Genomic DNA, 25,414 nt, shown 5'->3' on the forward strand with positions numbered 1-25,414 from the left:
GGATGTTTATAGGAAGCAACTGGGAAAAGACTGAAGGAATAAAAACGATCAGGTGTAAAGTTCTGTGAGCAATTGAGACAGGAGAAAGAACCAATGACCAAATTGCAATACCTTTTAGATACCTATCCCATTAACATAATCTGCCTATAACCAATATGCAGCTCTTTGCAGAAAATGAAATCGTTTACTACTTCTGCTCATATTTGTTCTTTACAGATATTTTGACAGAAAAAGTAAAGACAGCAGGATCTAGTTTCATTTGGTACAGCCCATACAGTACAGGAAGAACTCACAACATCCCAAGCATATTCATAAATAATAATATAACAGGAGCATCAGTTCTAGAACCAGACTGCCTGGGTTCAAACTTTAGCTTCACATCATACTAGCTATGTGACCTTGGATTTGTTATTAAATCATCTCTTGGTTTCAGTGTCCCCAAGGCCCCAAGTTGCATAATTGCAGGGGAAAACTACTCACGTAGGGTTCTGGTTTCTTATCTGGAAAATGAAGATAATTTGTAGTATCACTCTTAGGGTTGCAGTGCAGGTTTAATGAGTAAAATTAGTCAGGTACTTATGATAGTGCCTGACATTCATATTAAAGTCTCAACAAACATTAGCTATTATTGTTATAATATTATTTTTACAATGACTATTATTCTGCAACTAGCATTTCTAATGCAAACACCAGTAAGGTCCCCTTTTAGCAAAAAAGTTCAGTAACATTGTTGGTGAAACATAAAAGACGCCCAAGAATCATGGCAGATACAGGACTGAAAGTATGACAAAAACACAGCAAGCCATCTTTGTTTTTGTGTTATCCAAAGGACCTGAAAAATAATGGTTGGCTAGAAAATTACCTTGAAAGCACCCATGCAAACACACTTCAGGATCATGTTTTAATAAATATATTATATATTCAAGAAATGTTTAGAACTGCAAATGTTGTTATAAATCATATTCTATTTCTTTTACAGCATTAGAAATAGGCCATTCTGAGAAACAGGCCAAACTTGCCTCAATGTAGTCATTGAGTTAACAATACTAGAACCATGAGAATGAGAAACCCTGGGCTTCTAACTCCCCCTCTAACACTTCCCCACCAGAAGGAGCCTTCTTGCACTCTAACCTCTAAAAATCCACCTTATTTAATATTTATTTAGTATTCATGTTACAGCTCTATGAGGGGAGAAATATAATGGAAAGAAGGAAAAATACCATTTTTTTCTCATTCTGAGCAAATGTGCGCACGCATGCATGCACACACACACGTATACACAAAACCCCACAAGAGTATAGTACTATCTATTAAGGAAAAAGATACCAAGTTAAATTTAACCAAGTATTTAGAAATGACAGGGAGCTAGGAAGAAAGGACGAAAACACATGTAATTTTATTTTTGTTTAACCTTAAGCTTGCCAACTTCTTTCCCTGAACAGCATTTGTAGTGTTTTGATACCCACCTACACTTATATTAGAAACATACTACAAACTATTTAGTGATTCCACTTTTAATTTGTAGTCGTATGACTAAGATGTTTTGAATATAAGCCTATCCGTATGCCAGATATAAATTTCAGGAACTCTTAATGTCTCTTCTTTTACAGAAACTCTACCTCTATCCTGATGTAATTAGGTTGATTAAGAAAATTAAAGGCCACGGGCCAGAAAACTAACTTCCACAAATGCAACAAAAGGAAAATTTCTCCAATAACCTCTATGCAATGGGAAATCTTTCTTTTAAGTACCAAGTCAATTTCTTTAACTGTACAATGTATTCTAATTTGCAGGTTTTCAAATATAATACAGTAACAACAAAATATAATAAAATTAAGACTATAAGAAAACAGAGTAAATGGTATAATTCAAATAATGACTAAAATAAAATGACACTATGGATTTTGTAATCAACCTATAATTATTTAAATTTTACTTTACATACATAAGATCACAGCTGAGGTTAACCATAATTTCAAATTTTATCACCAGCCACTTGTGCTATTTTATCACATTTGAAAATATTCACTCGTATTATTTACTTCAAACAGTAATCTATAAATTTGTTTAGACTCTAATAATTAAGGACCTTTTCTTCTTCAGGATAACTTAAAAAATTAAATGATGTATTGAACATACTACTAAAGAAACTTCACTTTTTGATTATGGTCTCTGCATTGAAGATCTGTAGGAATTTTTCTTTAATAATTTTCAAATCTTCCCATGGCCTCTGTTCACAGAAATATCATCTCTGAAATAACTTGTGTGAATACTTTATAAATTAAAAATGGATTCACATGACCACATTACCAGAATCACCAATTTTAACAGTCTCCAACATATTTTCTATATCACTTTTCTTGATTACAAAATGTCAGTAATAAGAACACGCTCTTAATATAACAGAATATTTAATTACATCAGTTTCCCATCAACACACCAAAGTCACTTAATAATTATATTGGCCATTTCCACTGATCGGCAGGAGGCTCTTCCACTAATGGCTCCCATAGTTTCCATTCCTTCATTTTTCTTGCCAGATTTAGTTCATGTTCAGCCTGTTAATACAAATTTTTTAAAAGATCATTGGATTTTACTCTTCAACAGATATTTATCAGAACAACTGAAATTTAACTATTAGTTACTACTTTCATTTAATATCTCATAATCTATTCCACCATCAAATGTTGAATATTAAGTAATTAAATTACCTTAATTCTCACAGCTACATAATCAGGAGTAAGAAAGGATAACTTTTGTTGTCTTCTATTTGATTGAAATAGGCTATAGTGTTTAAAAGGTTAGCTGGTGAGGTTTTTTATCTTAACAATATTTCACAAGTTTTTTGAGAATCAGAAGTATGTCTTTTCATCTATGTCAGTGGCAAACTTTATTTTACCATGGCCCACAGTAAGAAAATATGTTTTATTTTGAGTTCCACAATACAAACATATAACTAAAACTTTTTACATCATTATCTTTACTGGCAGTGATATATTCTTTTTTCTATTGTGTTTTTTTAAGCTAATCACTATCCAACTAACTGATTGCATGACCCACAGTCACTTGAGACCCAGAGTTTATAAAACAGTGATCTGTGGAATGCAGAACACAATACATGTATAATTAATATTTACTAACTGAATAAATTCCTTAATCAAATTATGTTTCATTTAATTTTTCCTTTCAAACACAACTTATATTTAACACACACATTTTAGGTAGCTTTTTATTTCATATTTTTTCTACAACAAACAATATTTATGACAACTCTGGCCAACTTATAAGATGAATACTATTAAACACTTGTCAGGATGTTAGAAAAGAAATTCAAACACAGAATAAGTGCTCAGATTGTATTAAAGGTAATTATTATTACACAGTTAAAAGATAATACCCCATTTATGACAGCGGTCCCAAAAGTCAATCTATGTTTACAAGCAACTATAAAAAACAATGAGTTAAAGAGCAGATGAATGGAAATCAGGGGTAGAGGTATTACTAATGCCAAAAGGAGAAAATAATTTAAATACTGATAAAATATTTCCTAAGGTTGCCCTGGGTCTCATGAACATCCAATGCTTTCTCCATCTCCCCCAGGCATTATAGGGCATAAGGAGGGCACCTAGCCCTCATTCATCCTTGAGAATCAGCCCTATCTCAGGAACCTGGACCCAGCTGCACCTGGCCCGATGCCTATTTCCTCCTTCTTCTCTGGCTTCTGACACACCGTCATACCACCCATCTAGAAATGAGACTGTCTAATATGTTAGCCACTACCCATACATGGCTATTGGGGACTTGAAATGCAGCTAGTCCAAATTCAGATGTGCTGCAAAGTGTAAAATACATACCAGATTTTGATGACTTCATATAAAAAAGAACGTAAAATATCTCAATATTTTTATGATTATATTTAAATAATATACTACATATACTGAGTTAAAAAAATACTAAAATTAATTTACCCTTAATACTGACCACGAAAACGGGGAACTGCACAGCTGACTTAAAAATACTTAATATGCCTTAAAACTTAATTCCATGAAAAATTAATATATCAACTAAATAAAGTCATGATCTAAGTGAAATCAGGTGGTACAGAAAAGAGAAATAGGTATAGGACAACAGTATAAGGTTTGCGGCAAGTTCCCGTAACATTGTATCTAGTACCATAGCCAACCTGACGAATATAAAAGCCAGGTAAACAGGCCTTTGAATAACTGAAACAGTCTACATTCATAGAAAGCTGTCTGAATGCTATATTCCTCTTTTTCCAGAACCATCTAACAATTCTTTTGATTTGGTATATCATGTCTGTTGGTGATATACCTCCCTAATCTCCAATATTACCCAATATTTCCTTTTATCTGTCCTTCAATCAACAGTAAGAAAACATTAGAAAGGGTTACATTTGAAAAAAGATACAACAAAATAAAAATTAAATGAAACAATTGAATATTTATCAGATACTTATAAGACAAAGACATTCTAAACCTATAATATGAAGGTTGTAGGGGTGTGGAACAACAAAATTTCACCAAATAAAAAAAATTTGAGCTGGGCAGGGTGGCTCACACCTGTAATCCCAGCACTTTGGGAGGCCGAGGCAGGCAGATCACCTGAGGTCAGGAGTTCGAGACCAGCCTGACCAAAATGGAGAAACCCTGTCTCTACTAAAAATACAAAATCAGCTGGGTGTGGTGGCGCATGCCTGTAATCCTAGCTATTTAGGAGGCTGAGGCAGGATAATTGCTTGTACCCGGGAGGCAGAGGTTGTGGTGAGCTGAGATCGTGCCACTGCGCTCCAGCCTGGGCAACAAGAGCAAAACTCCATCTCAAAAAAAAAAAAAAACAAAAAAAAACATTTCAAAACCTCTACATATGGGGGAAAAACCCCATTTGAGAGGCAAAAGCAGGCTAGAAAAAGTATGTGCAGACAATGTCACAAAAGTTTAAGGTTAATATCTTTTATTATAAAAAGACACTCATATGTATAAATAACAGACTAAATGACACAGTAAAAATATTAATGACATAATTTATAAAATATAAGAACATATTTTTAAAGTTTAACCTTACTAGCAATTGGAGAAAAAAGATGCAAATCTTAAAAAAAAAAAAAAAAAAAAAAAAAAAGAGGCATCATTATTTTCCCATAGATGCTTTAAAAAACCAGCTATGGAATACTCAAAATAGCATATTTCCAGCCTATTTACATCAGTAATCTATCTATTTCTATAACCTACCTATGACCAAAGGAAAAGAATTAAAATTCAGATTAAATAAAACTAAACTGTGGTGTTTGTTCTCTTGTATAAGCAGCAGGTATACTGAGAGGAGAAGAAAATTTCCCAATAGAATAATTTAAGATTTAAATATTCTAAATGTAATTAATAATGTTAATAATTTTCCTAATCTCAGTCTCTTCATAATCATGCTTACATTTTACTACTCAATATTATTTGTCAGGGTTAGTATTTGGGAAATAACGTAGAATTAAGCTCTCAAATATACTATGCAATTGTTTTTTAACTTGCTCAAATGCTCAAGAACCAAAAATAAAAATAAAAGTACATTTTAATTTTATAATTCAAAATGTCTGTATTTTTCCCTACTAAAAATATGCCACACTCTTAAAATAAGATACAACTATTAAAACAACAGTAATATTGTGCTACCAATTTAAACTAAGGTTAGGCCAAGGAGAACATGCTAATTAAATTAAAAGAGTGTCAAACTCCAGGCTTCTAACAGAAGTCTCACAAATTCATGCTATAATCAACAATAAATACTATAATCAACATACACATGAGAAGCACCACATTTTCTATATGTGATTAGTCTTACATATTTGACGAGTTGATATAAACAAGGAAATTTAGTTTTCCTTTCATTCTAGAACATCAGTTGTGTGTCTCTATGAAACCAAACACCTAAATAGTCAACTTTTTCTTTACCTGAAGAATCACCTCTTCTAATTGACCGCCTTGAAGTTGGTCTTCTAATTTTTTAACATCTGGTTCCTATAATTTCAGGGAGAAAAAAAATTAAAGAAACATACTAACTGAATGTTTCAATATCCTATATTTTAAAATTCCTATATAAAAACACTTAAAAATACAACTTTTCTTTCATCATACTCTTTTTACTAAATATTTGGTGAAAATTCATTTCACCTCTGCTATTTCATTGCTTTTCTGTCTTAATATTGAAAAGTGCTAAATGTTTATTGACATGCTGATCAAGGGACAGAAATACAATGTCAAATTCAGTCTTTCTAAAACAGATTTTTAAATTGACTTTGCTTTCTTAGTATTTCCCGTATTTCCTCTGAGAGCATTAGAATTAAAAATAAATGCTACTCTATGACCCAGAAATTACACTTCTAGGCATAATGCCAAACAGAAATGCATAATATATTTTTTAAAAAACATGTTTGAGAATATTCACAGCAGCACAAATTATAGCCCCAAACTAGAAATAACCCAAATGATCATCTGTAATAGAATGGATCAATTAATTATAATATTTGGATATAATACTTCACAGCAATGAAAATGAATAAACTGTATGCAATAATATAGGTGGTTCTCTTAACCACAGTATTAAGCACAAGCCAGAGTACAGTATGTATAAGACAGTACATACTAATGATTTCATTTACATAAAATTCAAAAACAGGCAAAAAGAAGTGCAAATAGAGATTAACTTTACAAGTAGTAAACTGAAGGGGAAGAGGCAAGGGTTTTGTTGTTCTGGAAAAGTCCTTTTTTTCTACACATTTGTAATGTATATAATTATTTAATAAAAGTTTTTAAAAACAAAATGTTAATAAATATAGTACCTAGAACATTCAATGACATTTAGTTATTTTCTAGTAAACTGAGCTTTTTGAGCCAGAAATCATGCTCTGTAAATATACCCATATATGTAAATAAGGCTTTGTATTTTCAGGGTGTTTTTCTGGCCAATAAATGGAATAAAGAGGGAGAAAATAATACATTTTGTTTTTCAACACAAGACGTGATATGTTACTGCCTCAGGGTATCTGCTGCATAGCCCAGGGTATCTGCATCACTTGTTCCTTCACCACCTTTCAAATCTTTGCTCAAATAACACCTTCTTATTGATAACTACTGATAATTTGCATTATGATAGGCTGAAAAATACCACAAAAGATATACATGTATTAATTTCTAGAAACTGTGAATGTTACTTTATACAGCAAAGACTTCACATATATGATCAAGTTAAGGATGCTGACATGGAGAGATTTTCCTGAATTATCCATATAGTCCCTAACTGCAATTATAAGTGTCCTTATAAGAGAGAGGCAGGGGGATATTACACACAGAAAAGGAAAAGGTAATGTAACCACAAAGGCAGAAATTGCAGTGATGAGACCACAAGCCAATAAATGCCAAAAGCCACCAGAAGCTGAAAGAGGCAAGAACAGATTCTACCCCATATCCTCCAAAGGAAGCAAAGCCCTGACAACACCACCTTGATTTGGGTCCCTGATGTTGATTTCCAACTTCTGGCCTCCAGACATCTAATAAAATAAACTTACACTGTTTTAAGCCACCAAGTTTGTGGGAATATTACAGCAGCCATAGGAAATTAATACATAGTGTAACATCCCCTATCCCCACCATGGCACACATTTTCCTTGTTTTATTTTCCTTCACTGCACTTACTATTTTCTAACACACTATGTACTTCTTTACTCAGTTTTTACTTTTTTTTTTCTTTTGGTCTCCCATTACTAACATGTAATCTCCAAGAAGGAAAGGATTTTCATCTGTTTTGTGCCAACTAGGCACAAGCTTCCATGCCTAGAACCATACATGGCATTCAATAAATGTTTCTTGGTTAAAGAAGTGAATACATAAAAAACAGCTGAAAGGGGGAGAAAAGGGGAAAAAGTAATGAGCATGTTTAAGACAGATTATTTAACAGGGAATTAACTCATATGAGAGACCAAAAATCAAAAACAAAACAGGGAAGCTGGTCACTGTTACAAGAGACTCAGGAGAGTGAAGGTAAAGAAGGCAAGGAATGTTCAACAACACTTTCAATTCAGAAAAAGCCTGTGTTAGGTGAACAATTCAAAATTTGTCTTACTGATAGTGAATAATGTGATTTTTAGTCACCAATGGCATAATGCCATTAAACTTGATAAGGTACCATGTACTGAATGTTCACTATATACTTGGGACCATGTTAAGCTTTTACATGCGTTACCTCATTCAGTTCTAACAAAAAATGTTCAAGGTGGGTATTATTATACCCACGTTATAGATGATGAAATTGAGACAGAGAAAACTAGCAATATGCCAAGTCACTCCACAAATAAGTATTAGAACTAAGATGAAAATCTTGGACAGGGACACAAACAACGCTTTCCACCAAAATATTACTATCTCCCTAGTAATAATCTGAGAAAAAAGTTACTTTTATTTCCACCTTAGGCTAGTAAATAGATATTTTATAATCATGGCAATATTCACTGAAGATTTTGTGTGTGGCTGTATGCAGGGTTAAACATCTGTGATAATTTTACCAAAAACAGGAATCAGAGATACAACTGTTAAGTGTTTGGGGTTATATCTAGCCTTTGGGATAAAGAAACATTTCTAAGGAACCTTATGTTCCAGGTACCATGCTAGAGTCTAAGGATACAAAGTTGAATCCAGTATCATTAACAAGTAGCTTATGGCTGGTGGAGACATAATACAGCATGAAGGTACAATGGAAAGGAGGTAATGAAGTTGTCAAACTCTACTTAAGAAAGTAAGAAAAGGTTTCACAGAAGAAGTGATGATTTATGAAGAAAAAGTAAGAACTACCAAACAAGGTAAAGGCATTCCAGGAAATGAGAAAATACAAATGAACACAAAAATACAAATGCAAGGAATCCACAGAACTGCCAGCAGTTTGGTACTGCTTAAGTATAGAGTATAAAACAGGAAGCAACAGGATCAGATTGAGAAAATAACCAAGAGCCAGAACTTAGAAGGCCTTCTATACCATGTTTTTATTCTGTTAGGCCAGTGGTTCCCAAACATGGCCATACATCAAAATCATGCAGATAAAGGTAGCTAAGTAAGCTTCATACAACCAGCTCAACATAAATCCTTAAACTCAGCCTTTGAGAAACACTGAACAGAAAACCACAGTAAGATTTTAAGCAAGACAGTACAGTTGGCCCTCAGGATCCGCATCTGTGGATTCAACTAAGAATGGATTCAACCAACCACAGATGGAAAATATTCAAAAAAACACAATAAAAATAACAATACAGCAATTTTTAAAATACAGTATAACTACTTACACAGCATTACACTGTAGTATTATAAGTAACCTAGAGATGATTTAAAGCATACAAGAGGATGTGCATAGGTTATATGCAAATACGATGCCATTTTATATAAGGGACTTGAGCATCCTTGTATTTTGGCATCCATGGGAATCCTGGAACCAATCCCTCACGGATACCAAGGGACAACTGTACCATCACAAGATTTACATATTGAAAAAAAATCAGTCTATTATTGGCTGTATGGTGGAGCATGTAATGAAGTATAATGGAAGTACAAACAGGTCAATTAGTTATAAGGCAGTTTAAATAGCAGAGAAAAGGATTTTGGAACCAGTACGTAAAGAAGTATGAGAGTAAACTCTTCTTTGGTTGAAACTGGCTATGGAAGAAAACAAAAATAGGGCAATAAGTAAAGGAAAATATACGCATACAGTTTTTTTTATTTTTAAGATAGGAACAAGCTAAAAACATTTGAGGCTATTTGAAAGATGATGATAAAATAGGTGAGGCACCGGGTGCAGGTAGCTCATGCCTGTGATCCCAGCACTTTGGAAGGCTAAGGCAGGAAGGTTACTTGAAGCCAGGAGCTTGAGATCAGCTAGGGCAACACAGTGAAACTCCGCCTCTACAAAAAATTTTAAAAATTAGCTGGGCATGATAGTGAGTGCCTGTGGTCCCAGCTACTTGGGAGACTGAGGTAGGAGGATTGCTTGACACTGGCAGGCCAAGGCTGCAGTGAGCTGTGATCGTGCCACTGCACTCTAGACTGTGTAACAGAGTGAGACCCATCATATAATACAATACAAAATACAATATAATACAAACTGCATTGTTTTGTTGCATACCTAACGAAAGATAGGAATTCTCTTTGAACTATATAGTCTGGTAATCTAATAAGAAGAAATATATGTGACTAGGATCACTTATGCATGTATATAAATTACCTTCAGAGTTTCTAAGCACTATTTTAGATAATTACATAAAGTCCATTTAATGATTACTAGTGTGAAAATTTAACAATAGTGCAATATCGTTTGCTATGAATCAGCAGTCTAGACTTTTATTAACTGCTACTTAATAATAGTCTAGTCTTTTTGACAGGTTTCTTTGAAAAAAAATGCCCTTTTTTGTTTTGCTTTTATTGTTCTCTAAGATTAGAAAAAGGAGATCGAGATTGATATATCCAAGATAAAAAGCAAAAGATCAATAAAGGACTAAATAGGGAACAGAGGTAAAAGGAACAGCTACAATGTTACTTCAAGGAAGGATCTGATCCTAGTCTCAAACTCCAGTATGTAACAGAGGCCTGCATATAGAAAACACTCAATAAACAAGAGTTTGTTGAATAAAAGGGAGGAATGATGGGAAAAGAGCACTCAAGGAAGAAGACTAGAAGAAAAGTATATTGAATATATAAAAAATAAGGAACTAAACTTTTTTGGTTAAATGTTACACTGGATACCACAAATCCAAGAAAACAAAACTGACTTAGCTACTTACCGCTTTAACCATAGCCAGCTTCTCATTTGTAATCTGTTCTGTATACTTTCTATATGCTGCATTTTTAGGGATTTCCTCAAGAACATCAAGAATCTTTGTGTACAATATTCTTAGCCTCTGAAAAGACAAACCATACAAATTTCCATAGGTTAAAATATTACCAAAGACTTAATGGAACACTTGTCTCAAAGACAAAACAAACAAAACTCACATGTTTTTTTTTTTTTAATTTAACTCTTCTTTGCTCTGACTTCTTTATGTCTGTGCCCTATCTACACCCTTTACAACTTAGGAAAAACCTGTATATAAACATGGGAACATTCTGTATTTTCTGTGTATAACAAGTTCTAGATAAGTCAAAGGTATGATAACAAGTAGAAACAAAACTAACTTATTGCTAAGGACCTTTTGGGAAATCGAATCATTTACCAAATCAGTATTTTTCTTTCTTTCTTTCTTTCTTTCTTTTGAGACGAAGTTTCACTCGTTGCCCAGGCTGGAGTACAATGGCATGATCTTGGCTCATTGCAACCTCCACCTCCCAGGTTCAAGCGATTCTCCTGCCTCTGCCTCCACAGTAGCTAGGATTACAGGTGGCCACCACCACGCCTGGCTAATTTTTGGTAGAGACGGGGTTTTGCCATGTTGGCCAGGCTGGTCAGAAACAAAACAACTTATTGCTAATGACCTTTTTGGAAATCAAGTCATTTACTAAATCAGTATTTTTCTTTCTTTCTTTCCTTTTTTTTTTTTTGAAACGGAGTTTCGCTCTTATAGCCCGGGCTGGAGTACAATGGCGTGATCTTGGCTCACTACAACCTCCACCTCCTGGGTTCAAGTGATTCTCCTGCCTCAGCCTCCCAAGTAGCTGGGATTACATGTACCCGCCACCACATCTGGCTACTTTTTCTATTTTTAGTAGAGACAGGGTTTTGCCATGTTGGCCAGGATGGTCTCAAACTCCTGACTTCAGGTGATCCGCCCACCTCGGCCTCCCAAAGTGCTGGGATTACAGGCATGAGCCCACCCAGCCTGAATCAGTATTTTTCAAAGTGAGGTCCCAAGCACTGCAAATTTTTTTTTTTAATTTTTCTTATTTGAATTTCTGTAGAAATAAACACATATAAGCATTATATCTGTATGATCAAATTTAACTAAATACGGTCATAATACCTCAGTGTTCTTGCTTCTGATTATGAATGAGTTACGACATAAAGTCTGCATAAAAGGCTCAACCGAAAAAGTAGCAAGAGAATTGAGTCAATGCATAGCATGTACTGAAGCACACTGAACTTAAATTTCAGTATAGAAATCACTTAGTAAGAAGTTGATCCTCTCCAATTTAAATATATAATGCATATATTAGTTTTTAATATAGCATTTTAATTAAGTTTTAATCTGATCTAAAATTCAGGTTTTAAATTTTCATCTTTCCTGACAAAAATATATCAGTGTCTAGAGAAATACAGATGAAAACAGGGGATTATTAATATAGAATAAAAGAAAAAATGTTATCAATAGGGTGGACATTTAGTTTATCATCCAAACTTGGACACTTATAACAGTGAAAAGACACCTATTAATCATTACGCCAAAACACAGGTATGAAACAGAACAGTTGAAACAAACAAGACATGATCACTCCAGGAGTAAGTGTCAATAATTACAAGTATACAAATCCTTCTCCTAAAGAGCAACCTTTTTTTTCAATTAAAAAAAAAAATGTGTGCAGTCCTCACTATTCACAATAGCAAAGACTCGGAACCAACCCAAATGCCCAATGATAGACTGGATAAAGAAAATATGACACATATACAACATGGAATACTATGCAGCCATAAAAAAGGATGAGCTCATATCCTTTGCAGGGAAATGGATGAAGCTGGAAACCATCATTCTCAGCAAACTAACACAAGAACAGAAAACCAAACATCACATGTTCTCACTCATAAGTGGGAGTTGAACAATGAGAACACATGGACACAGGGAGGGGAACATCACACACTGGGGCCTGTCACTGGGTGGGGGGCCAGGGGAGGGATAGCATTAGGAGAAATAGCTAATGTAGATGACGGGTTGATGGGTGCAGCAAACCACCATGGCACATGTATACCTATGTAACAAACCTGCACGTTCTGCACATGTACCCCAGAACTTAAAGTGTAACTAAAAAAAAAAAAAAAAAAAAAAAAAATGTGTGCAGTCCTAATAAGGGAACAGGGTAAAGCAAAAATAAAAAGCAGATAAGCTAGAAGTCCACCTTTCTTCATGGTCCAGGACACATAGTCCTCCTGCACAAATAATTCACAATCTTCCTGTGCCCAGCTATCATCAGACCCTCGCCTGATAGCTCACTGCAACCTGGGTGTTATCAGTACTGCACAAAGCTCTCTTCAGCCCACAGCACAAGCACCATCCTTTAAGATCCCCAGCAAGCCTTTGCTACTTGCATTCAGCTCCTCTTTTGCTGACTTGCCAATAGCTTTCTTGCAATGTATTTTCATACTTTTTCTAATAAATCTGCCTTTCTTTACCTCAAATGTCTGGGTAAATTATTTTTACCACCACGCAACACCAGCCCCAGACAGTCGCTACCCATGACAAAATATACTCAGTACTCCCATGTACAATACCACACTGTTTGCGTATAAAGATAGACTGGACATGGATCACACTCCAATATGTTTAAGGTACTGTAGAGTGTACTTATCTGTTCTCATGCTGCTAATAGAGACATACCCGAGACTGGGTGATTTATAAAGGAAAAGAAGTTTAATGAACTCACAGTTCCACATGGCTGGAGAGGCCTCACAATCATGGCAGAAGGTGAAAGAGGGGCAAAGGCTTGTCTCACATGGCAGGAAGCAAGAGAGCATGTGCAGGGGACCTGCCCTTTATAAAACCATCAGATCTCAGGAGACTTCTTCACTATCACAAGAACAGCATGGGAAAAACCCACCCCATGATTCAATTACCTCCCACCAGGTTCCTCTCCCACGACACATGGGGATTATGGGAGCTACAATTCAAGATGAGATTTGGATGGGGACAGAGCTAAACCATATCACAGGGTAAGATACAGAAGAGGAAAAATAATAAAAATGATAAAAAGAAAAAATAAGTGTGTGTTTGGCAGGGATGGAGAAATACATAGAGCAAAGAGATATTATAATACTTAGCAACGGTTAAGGGTGTGCTAACCGGTACATAACTGCTTGAGTTTACACTGGCTCCACTCCTCAGGTGCACTGGACAAGTTATTTCCATCTCTGTGCCTTCATCCCTCATCTGTAAGATGGGAATAATACTGCCTCATAGGGTATACACAACTTAGAACAGTACCTGGTACACATTAAGTTTCACTAAGTATTAGCATTATTTTTCTATAGCAGAAGAATTCACTTCAGCCGAGACCAGAGAAGCATTCATATTTCAAAAAGGTGGCATCTAAGACAGACCCAGAGGGATGGTAGATCATAGAAACTTAAAGATATTGGAAAAGGCAATTACATACAGAATACATAGAACTGAATGGCAGAAAATACAGCAAACATAAGGAAGTGGTATATAGTTCTATTTTCTTGAACTGTGCTGTCTAAAACAGTAGATGCTAGCTAAATATGGCTACTGAGCACTTGATATGTGGCTAGTCCAAACTGAGATGTGTTATAAGTATAAATACATACCAGAGTTGGAAAATTTAGTATGAAAAAAACACTATATCATTTTTTTTATTATATACTGAAATGGCAATATTTTATATGTGTTAGGGTAAATAAAATAATTAAATTTTACCTTTTTCTTCATTAAAAAATTAGTCCTAGAAAATTTTAAATTACATACAAATATGGCTTACATTTAGGGCTCGCATTATATTTTTAATGGACAGCACTTGGTTAGAATACAGTAGCTCGCCTTTACCCATCCGTGGTTTCATTTTCCAAGGTTTCAGTTACTAATAGTCAACCTCAGTCAGAAAATATTAAATGAAAAATTCCAGAAATAAACAATTTATAAGTTTTAAACTGTGCCATTCAAAGTAGTGTGGTGAAATCTCACACTATCCCACTCTGTCCTTTCTTCATCACAAGAGGGTGGTACAGTACAGTAAGATATTTTGAGACAAAGAGACCACATTCACATAACTTTTATTACAGTATATTATTATAATTGTTCTATTTTATTAGTTGTTATCTCTTTTTTTTTTTCTTTTTTGAGACAGGGTCTCACTCCATCACCCAGGCTAGAGTGCAATGGCATCATCACAGCTCACTGCAGCCTCAACCTCTGGGGCTCAAGCAATCCTCCTGCCTCTGCCACCTGAGTAGCTGGGACTAGGTGCACACCACCACACCTGACTAATTTCCACATTTTTTGTAGAGATGCGGTTTTGCCATGTTGCCCAGGCTGGTCTTAAACTCCTGGGCTAAAGCAATCCACCCGCCTCAGCCTCCCAAAGTGCTGGGATTACAGGCGTGAGCCAGCACGTCCAGCCTGCTTATCTCTCATTGTGCCTAATTCATAAATTAAACTTTATTATAGGTATGTATGAAAAAAACATAGCATATATACAGTTTGGTACTATATGTGGTTTTCAGACATCCACTGGGGATTTTGGAATGTACTGCTGTACAGGACACATAAGGAAATGCATAGGAGATAAAGTTGGAGAAAATGTCACATTATAAGTGGTTCTGCATTCCAAGTTAAAGCATTCGGGCTTTATTCTGTGGACAATTAAAAGATTTAGGAAAATCATATGATTAGATTAGGAAAATTAGCTTCATTGTAGTGAGTTAAAAGGACTGAAGGAGTAACAAGGCAGAAAGGCCAGTAAGGAGGTTGTTGCAATTCTCTACTAGAACAAGAATCTGAACTATGGTAGTAACAATAGAAATAGTAAACAGAAGTCAGACTGGAGAGCTGTTATAGAAAAGGATCAGCAAAAAAAATAAAAATAAAAATCATCATTGGAATGAATATGAGAGTACAAGTATAAGAGAAATACCAACTATGATGTCCAAATTCCCAGCCTAGGGAGTAGAAAGATCTGAAACTATCAAGAAAAATACAGCCCACAGAGGAAGAAATATATTTAGAAGGGAAAAACCATGAGTTCAGTTCTTTACATCAATGACAATAAAGTTATTATGAAATCATAGTAAGTGCAAGACACTCATTCAACTAACACTATTTACTGCGCACATACTATGTGACAGAGTTCTAGCAGCGAAACAATTAAAAATCCCTGCCTTCATGAAACCCACATTCTAGTAGAGACAACAAAATAAATCAGTAGAATAGTGAACCAGAGGGTCACAATAAGAAATTTGTCTTTATTTAGAGTGAAATGGAAAGCCATTAGTTTTAAGGAAAGGAGAGATCTGACCTACCTCATATTTTAACAGACTAACTCTAGTAGCCTGGCTGGAAAAAAAGACCAAATGGAGGCTGTGACAAGCATTGAGAGGCAGTTAAGAAGTGAATGCAATTATCCACATCAGTGATGATGGTGACTGAGGAAGAGGGTCGTAGCAGAGGAGGTAGTGAGATGTTGTCAAAATCAAGATATATTTTGAAGGTGGAACCTAGAGGATTTACTGAAATAACAAATGTGGAGTGTAAGAGAAAGGAAGGAATCAAAGATGATTTCAAGTTTCTGACCTGAGTCAAAATAATTGAGCTGCCATTAAATGAGATGAGCAAGCCTGAGAGAAGAGCAGGTTTTAGGCAGAAGATCAGGAACCCCATTTTGGACATGTTAAGTTTGGGTTGCCTGTCTGACACATACAAGTGGAGATGCCCACTAAGCAATTAAATATTCAGGACTTTCATAAAGGAAGAGGTCAGTGCTTTACATGGAAATCTGTTGTCAGTGTATAGGTGGTATTTAAAACCGTTCTCTATTTGGATTTGCTCTCTCTTGGTGACAGAGCACAGATCCAAAAGAAAAGGTCCAAGAACTAAATCCTGAGTAACTCAAATTTTAAAAGTGGGCATAAGAGAAATAACCAGAAAAAGAGAAAGCCAAAGAGTAGGGGGAAAATATCAGGAGACTGAGGGAGTCCTGAAGCCCAGTAAAGAAAGTGCATGATGGAAAAAGTGTCAAATGTGTCAAAAAAAAAAAACGCTGCTATTGGGTCAATGAAGGTGAGAAACATAAGCTGACCATTGGATTTCGCAGCATGGAGATAACTGGTGAACTTGAAAAACGCAAGGGTGACTGAGTGCATTCAAGGGTGAGTAAGAAAGAAATTGGAGAAAATAGAGATAACTCTTTTGAGTTATCTGTAAAGTGAAGCAAAGAAATGGTGCGATTATAAAAGGGACAAGAAGGATAAAAAAAAATTTTGTGGGTTTTTTTTGATGAAAACATTCGTGAATACAGATGGAAAAGACCTAATAGAAGGAAAAGGGGGCAGTACCTTTAGTAAGCCTAAATATATGTAATCCAACGCACCTAAGCAGAAACGGTAAGGCAGGGAGAAAAGATGGAAAATGGAGATATAAATTTGAGATGGCGCTGACAGAAGCAAGTACAAGTGAAGCCACGAAAATGTCAAGGAAAAAGTCAACAAGAAAACTGGCTTAATAAAGAGGTCATGGCAAAAATAAAAAATGTGACATCGGATCAACGAAGTAGGTGGACAGCGCCCGTGTCTCAAGAGCTCACGCGGGTTGTAATTAAAGGCTTGAAACATCTGTATCCCGTTAACCCTGCAATAAGCAAAGTGCAGGAATTTAGTCTTCCTTGGGAATTCAGGAATGAAGAAAGAACAAAGGTACATACCTCGTGAGGAGTATTGCAGACAGCCAATCCCACAAGGCCAGTGGTCTGTTCAAAAACAAAACACGATTCATGCTGTTTACTACGGTTTCCATACTTCCAGCACGCTAAGGAAATACAAAACCACAAATCCCCCGGCCAAAACTGGTCTAAAGCCAGCTACTGGTCTCTCAGTCCCGCTTGTTTGGAGCTTTTTTCTTGACTCTCCGAGCGGAACCACTAACCTGCCCTACCGGGTAAGGCATGCCGAACGAGTCCCCGAAAAGCACCGCCGAGCCCGCGACAGTAGGGGTCAACACCCGCGGGAAGTAGGGCTATCGGACTGAGTCTATCCCCACAGTCTAAATTCCAACAATGACCTCCATTCGTCTCACCTTCTTCAGCACACCCGCCATAACAGCGCCGACGAGTGGATGGCGCACAGCCCTTTGGGAACAATTCTCAGACCTGCTCAATCGACCACCGAGGTCGCCACTCTGTCACCCTGGAAACAGCTTAGCTCCACCCCCTCAGGATCCCCAAAGGAGCAAAGACTCTGCCCCGCCCATCTTAAAAGAGAAAAATTGACGCATGCGCGATGGGCATACAAGCCTAAAGCTAAGACAGAAGACGACTGGGGAAAGAAAGGGTTTCTCAGGTGTCTGTTCCTGTTCCTGCCACTGCTGACGGCTTGCCCAAAGATTGAGGGAAACATTCCCAACTACCAAAAAACTCCAGTCGCTGTAGGAGCCTGCACTGTGCTTAACCGTTGATGCATTCCTCAACCTTCCTTTCTCAGTTTAGTAAAATGAAGGTGATAATGGAGCTTGAGCATCCTCTGAATTGATCTCTCAACAGCAAGTTAGTTCTTCGCAGAAGGATATCAATATTCTCTGTGTCTAACGAACCAAAGCCCTATGGAGTGTGAGATCATTTTCCATCGCTCTTTTCGATTTCACTGGCTGAAGTACATCATCTTTTTTCTCTTTTTTCCAGATGAAATGATATCAGACCATACCACTTTTTCCTACCTCCACAAATACTGTCCACTCACTATGTGTCAGTTACTGGGACATAATTTCTAAAATGGGATTTCACATCCTGGAATTAAAAGAATAATGAAGAAGGCATGTATTAATAAATAATTTGGTAACTGTTCTAAAAGAAGTTGGTGCAAAGTGTGATGGTACCAGGGAAAAGGAAATAACTAAAAAGCGTGGGTGACTTTCTAAAAAGTCAGTAGGAGAAAAGAACAAATTGAGAAAACACAAGTACAAAGGAAAAGAGGTTAAAAATGCATCTATAAATTCCAGGTGATTTTATGTGATTGGAGAGTTGGGTTTGATTGTTAAGGTAAACTGGTTAAGATCATGAAAGGTGTTGTTTGCCATTATACAAAATTTGAATTTTACTTTGTAAGGAACAGGAACAATGAGAAGACTTTTAAGCTTCTAAGTGACACCATCAAATTTGTGTTTCAGATATACGAACAACTTAGGCAACAGTTGAAGAGAATGAGTGGGAAGAGATGAGGCCTTTCATTAGAGGCATGAGACTAGAAAAAAAGAAAGCTAAACCAAAAGCAAACAGAAGAAAGGAAATATTAAAGATTAGAAAAGAAGGAGACAGAATATCAATAAAGAAAATCAATGAAACCAGGAATTGGTTCTCTAAAAAGATCAACAAAATTGGCAAACCTTTAGTGAAACTAAGAAAAAAAAGAAAGAAGATTTAATACAAGCAAGAATAAAAGAACTATCACTAATAGCCTTGCTGAAATAAACAGGAATAAGAAGGAATACTATGAACAACTATGCTTAAAAAAGATAAAGTAGATAAAATGGCCAGATTCCTAGAAAAACACAAACTACCTAAATCAACTCAAGAAGATATAAAAAAAAATCTGACTAGATCTAACATAATTAAAGAAATTGAATTAGCAAGAAAAAAAAAAACCTATCCAGAAGGAAAAGCACAGGTCCCGATGGCTTCGTTGGTAAATTCCACTGAACAATTAAAGAATAACCCTTAAGAAACTATTCCTAAATATAGAAGAGGAGGAAACAATTAACAACTAATTCTATAAGGCAAGTATTACTCTGATTCCAACCAGACAAAGAAATCAACAAGAAAAGAAAACTTCGGCCGGGCGTGGTGGCTCATGCCTGTAATCCCAGCACTTTGGGAAGCTGAGGCGGGAGGATCACCTGAGGTCAAGGGTTTGAGACAGCCTGGCCAACATGACAAAACCCTCTCTCTACTAAAAATACAAAAATTAGCCAGGCTTTGTGGTGCGTGCCTGTAATCTCAGCTACTCCGGAGGCTGAGACAGGAGAATCACTCAAACTCAGGAGGCAGCGGTTGCAGTGAGCCAAGATTGGTCCATTGCACTCCAGCCTGGGTGACAGAGCAAGACTCCGTCTCACAAAAAAAAAAAAAAAAAAGGAAAGAAAAAAGAAAGTAAAACTTCAGGCCAATATCCCTTATTAATAAACACAAAATACTCAGAAAAGTACTAGCAAACCAAATTCAGTATCATATAAAAAAAAATCATACACCATGAATAAATGATATTTATTTCAAGAATACAAAGTTGATTTAACATCCCCAAATCATTTAATCTAATGTACCATTGAATACAGGACAAAAACTATATGATAATTTTAATAGATGCAGAAACAGCATTGGACAAATTTCAACATGCTTTCATGATAAAAGCACACAACAAGCTGGGAAAAGAAGAGAAATTTTTCAACCTGATAAAGATGCTTAGAAAAACCCCACAATTAACATCATACTTAAGAGTGAAAGACAATTCTTTTCTGCTAAGATCATTCACAAGACAAATATTTTTCCACTCTCACCACTTCTATTCAACAATATATTGGAAACATTAGCCAAGGGAATTAGGCAAGAAAATAAAATGAATAAAAGTCATCCAGAAGAGACAGGAAAAAGTAAAACTATCTCTATTCACAGTTGCATAATCTTTTATATAGGATTATTAAGGAATACACACATACATACAATTAAAACAAATAACTTCAGCAAGGTTACATTATACATGATCTATCAGGGTCAGCTCAGGCTGCCATAACAAAATACTATGGATGAGGTGGCTTAAAAAACAGAAATTTATTTCTCACAGTTCTGAAGGCTGATAAGTTTAAGATCAAAGCCAGCAAGACAGATTTCATTCTGAGGCCTTTTCTTTTGGCCTATACTGGTTACCCTCTCACGGTGTGCTCATATTTACCTCTTCTTGTGTGTGCTTGGGGTTGGGTCAGGGTGGAGAGCAAGATGTCTGGTGTCCATTTTTATAAGGCCACTGTTACCATCACGACCTCATTTAAACCTAATTATCTCCCAAAGATTCCATCTCCAAATACCATTTTATTGAGGTTTAGAGCTGTAATATATGAAATTTGGGGGACATAGTCCATAGCAATCAATACACAAAAATATGTTCTAGTCTATTATAGCAATGAATAATCTGAAAATAAATTAAGAAAACAATTCTATTTACCATAGCATCAAAAAGAAATAAATCTAACAAAGTAAGTGTAACACTTGTACACTGAAAAGTATTAAATATTGTTGGAAATACTAAAGATCTAAATAAATAGACCTTTCTTATTTAATGATTTGAAGTCAATATTGGTCAGATGGCAATACTCAAGTTGATGTAGCGTGTCATCACAATTCCTATCAAAATCCCAGCTTCCTTTTTGCAGAAATTTCTAAGTTGGTCCTAAAGTTCATATGGAAATGTGCAGGATCCAGAATTGCCAAAACAAACTCAAAAAAGAATAAAGTTGAAAGATTCATACTTCCCTATCTCAAAACATACCACAAAGCTATGTTAATCAACATAGTGTCGCATAATGATAGACATTCAGCTTAATACATTAAAATTTAGAGTCTCAAAATAAACCTCGACATTTATGGTCAATTGGTTTTCAATAAAGTGTGAAGATAATTCAGTGGGAAACAGTCTTTTCAACAGTTAGTGCTGGGACAACTGGATAGCCACATGCAAAAAATGAAGCTGGGTCCACTACATCACACCATAAGAAATGTAACTCAAAATGCAGCACAAGTCTAAATGTAAGAGCTAAAACAATAAAACTCTTAGAAGAAAATTTCTAAGAAAGATTTACTGAAGAGTAAATCTTTATGATCTTGAGCTAGGCTGTGGTTTCTTAGACACAATGCTAAAGACATAAGCAACAAAAGAAAAAGAAAAAGAAATAGATAAATTAGACTTCATCAAGATTGAATTAAAGTTACACCGATAATGAGTTTAGACCCTGGGTGTGTGTTTTGTAAGATAGTTCAATATTCCTGGAGTTTTGTGCTTTGGGAGTGGGAAAAGTGCCACAAGAGGAGCCTAGAGTGATATGCTGAAAATACAACAGGATGATTAACCTGGAGCCTTTAACCCTTGGCCCCCATAAATGAGCCAGCTGTTAAAATGGTGTGTAAATATTATCTGTGCATACAGGCATACCTCAATGATATTGCAGGTTTGGTTCCAGATAAGTTCAATAAAATGAGTGTCACCATAAAGTGAGTCAAACAAATTTTTTGGTTTCCCCGTGCCTATAAAAGTTATGTTTACACGATACTATCATCTGTTAAGTTTGCAATATGTCTAAATGATGTAAATAATTTAAAAATACTCCTCAAATGCTAACAATTATCTGAGCCTTCAGTAAGTTGTAATCTTTTTGCTGATGGACGGTCTTGCTTTGATATTGATGGCTGATCAGGGTGACAGTTGCTGTATGTTAGAGTGGTTGTGGCAATTTCTTAAAATAAGATAACAATAAAGTTTGCCACATTAATTGACTATTTCACAAAAGATTTATCAGTAGCAGAAGGCACTGTTTGATAACATTTGTCTCACAGAAGAACTCTCAAAATTGGAATCAGTCCTCTCAATTCTGCTGCTGCTTTATCAACCAAATTTATAAAATATTATAAAGCCTTTGTTGTCATTTAAACAATATTCACAGTATCTTCACCAGGAGTAGATTCCATTTCAAGAAACCACTTTCTTTGCTCATTCAAGAAGCGACTCATCATCGGATCAAGTTTTATCATGAGATTGCCACAGTTCAGTCACATCTTCAAGCTCTACTTCTAATTCTGGTTCTCTTGCTGTTTTCCTCACATTTGTAATGGCTTTTTCCACTGATCTTCAACCCCTCAAAGTCATCCATGTGAGTTGGAATCAACTTCTGCTAAACTCCTGTTAATGTTGATATTTTGACTTTCTTGCATGAATCACCAATTTTTTTTCTGAGACGGAGCCTCTGTTGCCCAGGCTGGAGTGCAGTGGCACGATCTTGGCTCACTGCAACCTCTGCCGCCCCGGTTCAAGCAATTCTCCTGCCTCAGCCTCCCGAGTAGCTGGAATTACGGGCACCTGCCACCGCACCCGGCTAATTTTTGTATTTTTAGTAGAGACTGGGTTTCACCATCTTGGCCAGGCTGGTCTTGAACTCCTGACCTCATGATCCACCCACCTCAGCCTTCCAAAGTGCTAGGATTACAAGCGTGGCTACCGCACCTAGCCCATGAATCACCAAATCTTTTTAATAGCATCTAGTGTGGTCAGTTCTTTCAAGAAGGTCTTCAATTTATGTTACCCAGATCTGTCAGAGGAATCGCTATTTATGGTAACTATAGCCTTATAAAATGTATTTTTTTAAATAAGACTTGAAAGTGGACATTACTCCTTGACTCATGGACTGCAGAATGATGACTGCAGCATGTTGTGCGTGAAAACAATGTTAATCTCTTTGTACATCTTCATCCTCAGAGCTCTTGAGTGACCAGGTACATTTTCAATGAGCAGTAATATTTTGAAAGAAATCTTTTTTCTTAGCCCAGACTTTGTTGTTCAATTTTTAGAACACAGGCAGACTAGATTTAGCATCATTCTTCAGGGTCCTAGGATTTTCAGGATGGTAAGTGAGCATGGGCTTCAATAGCTGCATAAGCCTGTAACAAGAGAGTTAGCCTGTCTTTTGAAGCTTTGAAGCCAGGTGTTGACTTGTCCTCTCTAGCTATGAAAGTCTTAGATAGCATCTTTTTCCCATAGAAGGCTGTTTCATCTACATTTTTAAAAATCTGTTGTTTCCCGTGGTTATCTCCATCAGTGGTCTTAGCTAGATCTTCTGGATCTTGCTGCAGCTTCTACATCAGCACTTGCTGCTTCACCTTGCACTTTTATGTTACGAAAATGGCTTCTTTCCTTAAACCTCATGAACCAACTTCTAACAGCTTCAGACTTTTCTTCTGAAGCTTTTTTTTTAACCTCTCTTAGGCTTCATAGTGCTGAAGAGAGTCAGGGCCTTGCTCTGAATTAGGTTTTGGCTTAAGGGAATGTTGTGGATGGCCTGGTCTATCCAGGTCACTAAAACTTTCTCCATATCAGCAATAAGGCTGTTTTTCTTTTTCTTTTCTTTCTTTCTTTCTTTTTTTTTTTTTTTTTTTTTGAGACAGAGTTTTCTCTCTGTTGCCCAGGCTGGAGTGCAGCTGCACGATCTCGCCTCACTGCAACCTTTGCCTCCCGGGTTCAAGCATTTCTCCTGCCTCAGCCTCCTGAGTAACTGGGATTGCAGGCAGGCACACCACTCCCAGCTAATTTTTTTTGTATTTTTAGTAGAGACAGAGTTTCACCATGTTGGTCAGGCTGGTCTAGAACTCCTGACCTCAGATGATCCGCCCACCTCGGTCTCTGAATGTGCTGGGGTTACAGGTGTGAGCCACCGCACCCGGCCTGTTTTGCTTTTCTATCATTCGTGTGTTAACAGAGTAGCACTTTTAATTTTCTTTAAGAACTTTTTCTTTGTATTCACAGCTTGGCTAACTGGTGCAAGAGGCCTACTTTTTGGCCCATCTTAGCTTTCAACATGCCTCCCTCACTAAGCTTAATCATTTCTAACTTTTGTTTTACAGTGAGAGATTTGTGACTCTTCCTTTCACATGAACACTTAAAGGCCATTGCAGCATTATTAACTGGCCTAATTTCAACATTGTTGTATCTCAGGGAATAGGAAGGCTAGAGCAGAAGGAGAGAGACGGGGAACAGCCATTCGGTGGAGCAACCAGAACACAAATAACATTTAAGTTTGCTGTCTTACATGGGTGTGGTTTGTTGAACTCTAAGACACTTACAACACTAACATCAAAGATCAGTAATTACAGATCACCATAACAGATAAGGAAGAAGTTTGAAATATTTCAAGAATTACCAAAACGTGACACAGAAGCATGAAGTGAGTACATGCTATTGGAAAAAACGGTGCTAATAGACTTGCTTGATACATAGTTGCCACAAACTTTAAATTTGCAAAATACCTTCGAAGTAAAACAGTATAGCAAAGTACAATAAAATAAAATGTGCCTTTTATACATATACGTGGCTGTTACCACAGTATCCTAGAGCCAGTAGACCTACAGGAGGCTAAATGATGAGGGTCACAGAGCCACAGGCAGTTCTCTAAGGGTTCTAAACAGGAAGCACCAGGATTGAGATTTATGTTTAGATGCCACATCATGGGCAGTGTGAAGAAGGAGTCTGCATGTGGCAGGACTGTGAGCAGGACGACCCAATACAAATGTCTATGAAAAATGAAATAAAATCTATCAAAAAAAGTTGGTGAATTTGACTACATTAATATTCTATACTTCTGAATAACAAGAGACACAACTTAAATTGTAAAACAACACAGATGGGAAGAAGATATCTGCAACCCATATAGCCACCAAAAAATAGGTGATGCCTAGAATATGTAAGGAACTTTTGTAAA

The 25,414-nt window shown here is 36.2% G+C and overlaps 1 protein-coding gene across 3 annotated transcripts; it reads right to left on the minus strand.

Annotated features, from left to right (window-relative positions):
• Nucleotides 1–896: 896 nt before the first annotated feature.
• On the minus strand, nucleotides 897–18,110 carry NDUFA5 (NADH:ubiquinone oxidoreductase subunit A5). 3 transcript variants are annotated; one of them, XM_054558878.2, is made up of 6 exons: nucleotides 17,987–18,110; nucleotides 17,616–17,660; nucleotides 14,027–14,113; nucleotides 10,826–10,942; nucleotides 5,961–6,026; nucleotides 1,374–2,558 (listed from the first exon to the last, which is right to left on the minus strand). In XM_054558878.2, exons 1-6 carry the CDS (start codon nucleotides 18,005–18,007, stop codon nucleotides 2,457–2,459), a joined length of 438 nt encoding a protein of 145 aa, XP_054414853.1. In that variant the 5' UTR covers nucleotides 18,008–18,110; the 3' UTR covers nucleotides 1,374–2,456.
• Between the last annotated feature and the right edge of the window lie 7,304 nt (nucleotides 18,111–25,414).

The sequence above is a fragment of the Pongo abelii genome, chromosome 6 (assembly GCF_028885655.2).
Source record: "Pongo abelii isolate AG06213 chromosome 6, NHGRI_mPonAbe1-v2.0_pri, whole genome shotgun sequence".
Classification (NCBI taxonomy): Eukaryota; Metazoa; Chordata; class Mammalia; order Primates; family Hominidae; genus Pongo; species Pongo abelii.

Excerpts from the sequence above, each read along its gene's own strand:
- NDUFA5 (XM_054558878.2), bottom strand. The coding sequence starts at position 18,007 with ATGGCGGGTGTGCTGAAGAAG. Across the intron at positions 17,661-17,986 it reads TGGCGGGTGTGCTGAAGAAG|ACCACTGGCCTTGTGGGATT; the intron begins GTGAGACGAATG and ends GTTTTTGAACAG. Across the intron at positions 14,114-17,615 it reads TCTGCAATACTCCTCACGAG|ATGAGGGATGAAGGCACAGA; the intron begins GTATGTACCTTT and ends CCCATCTTACAG.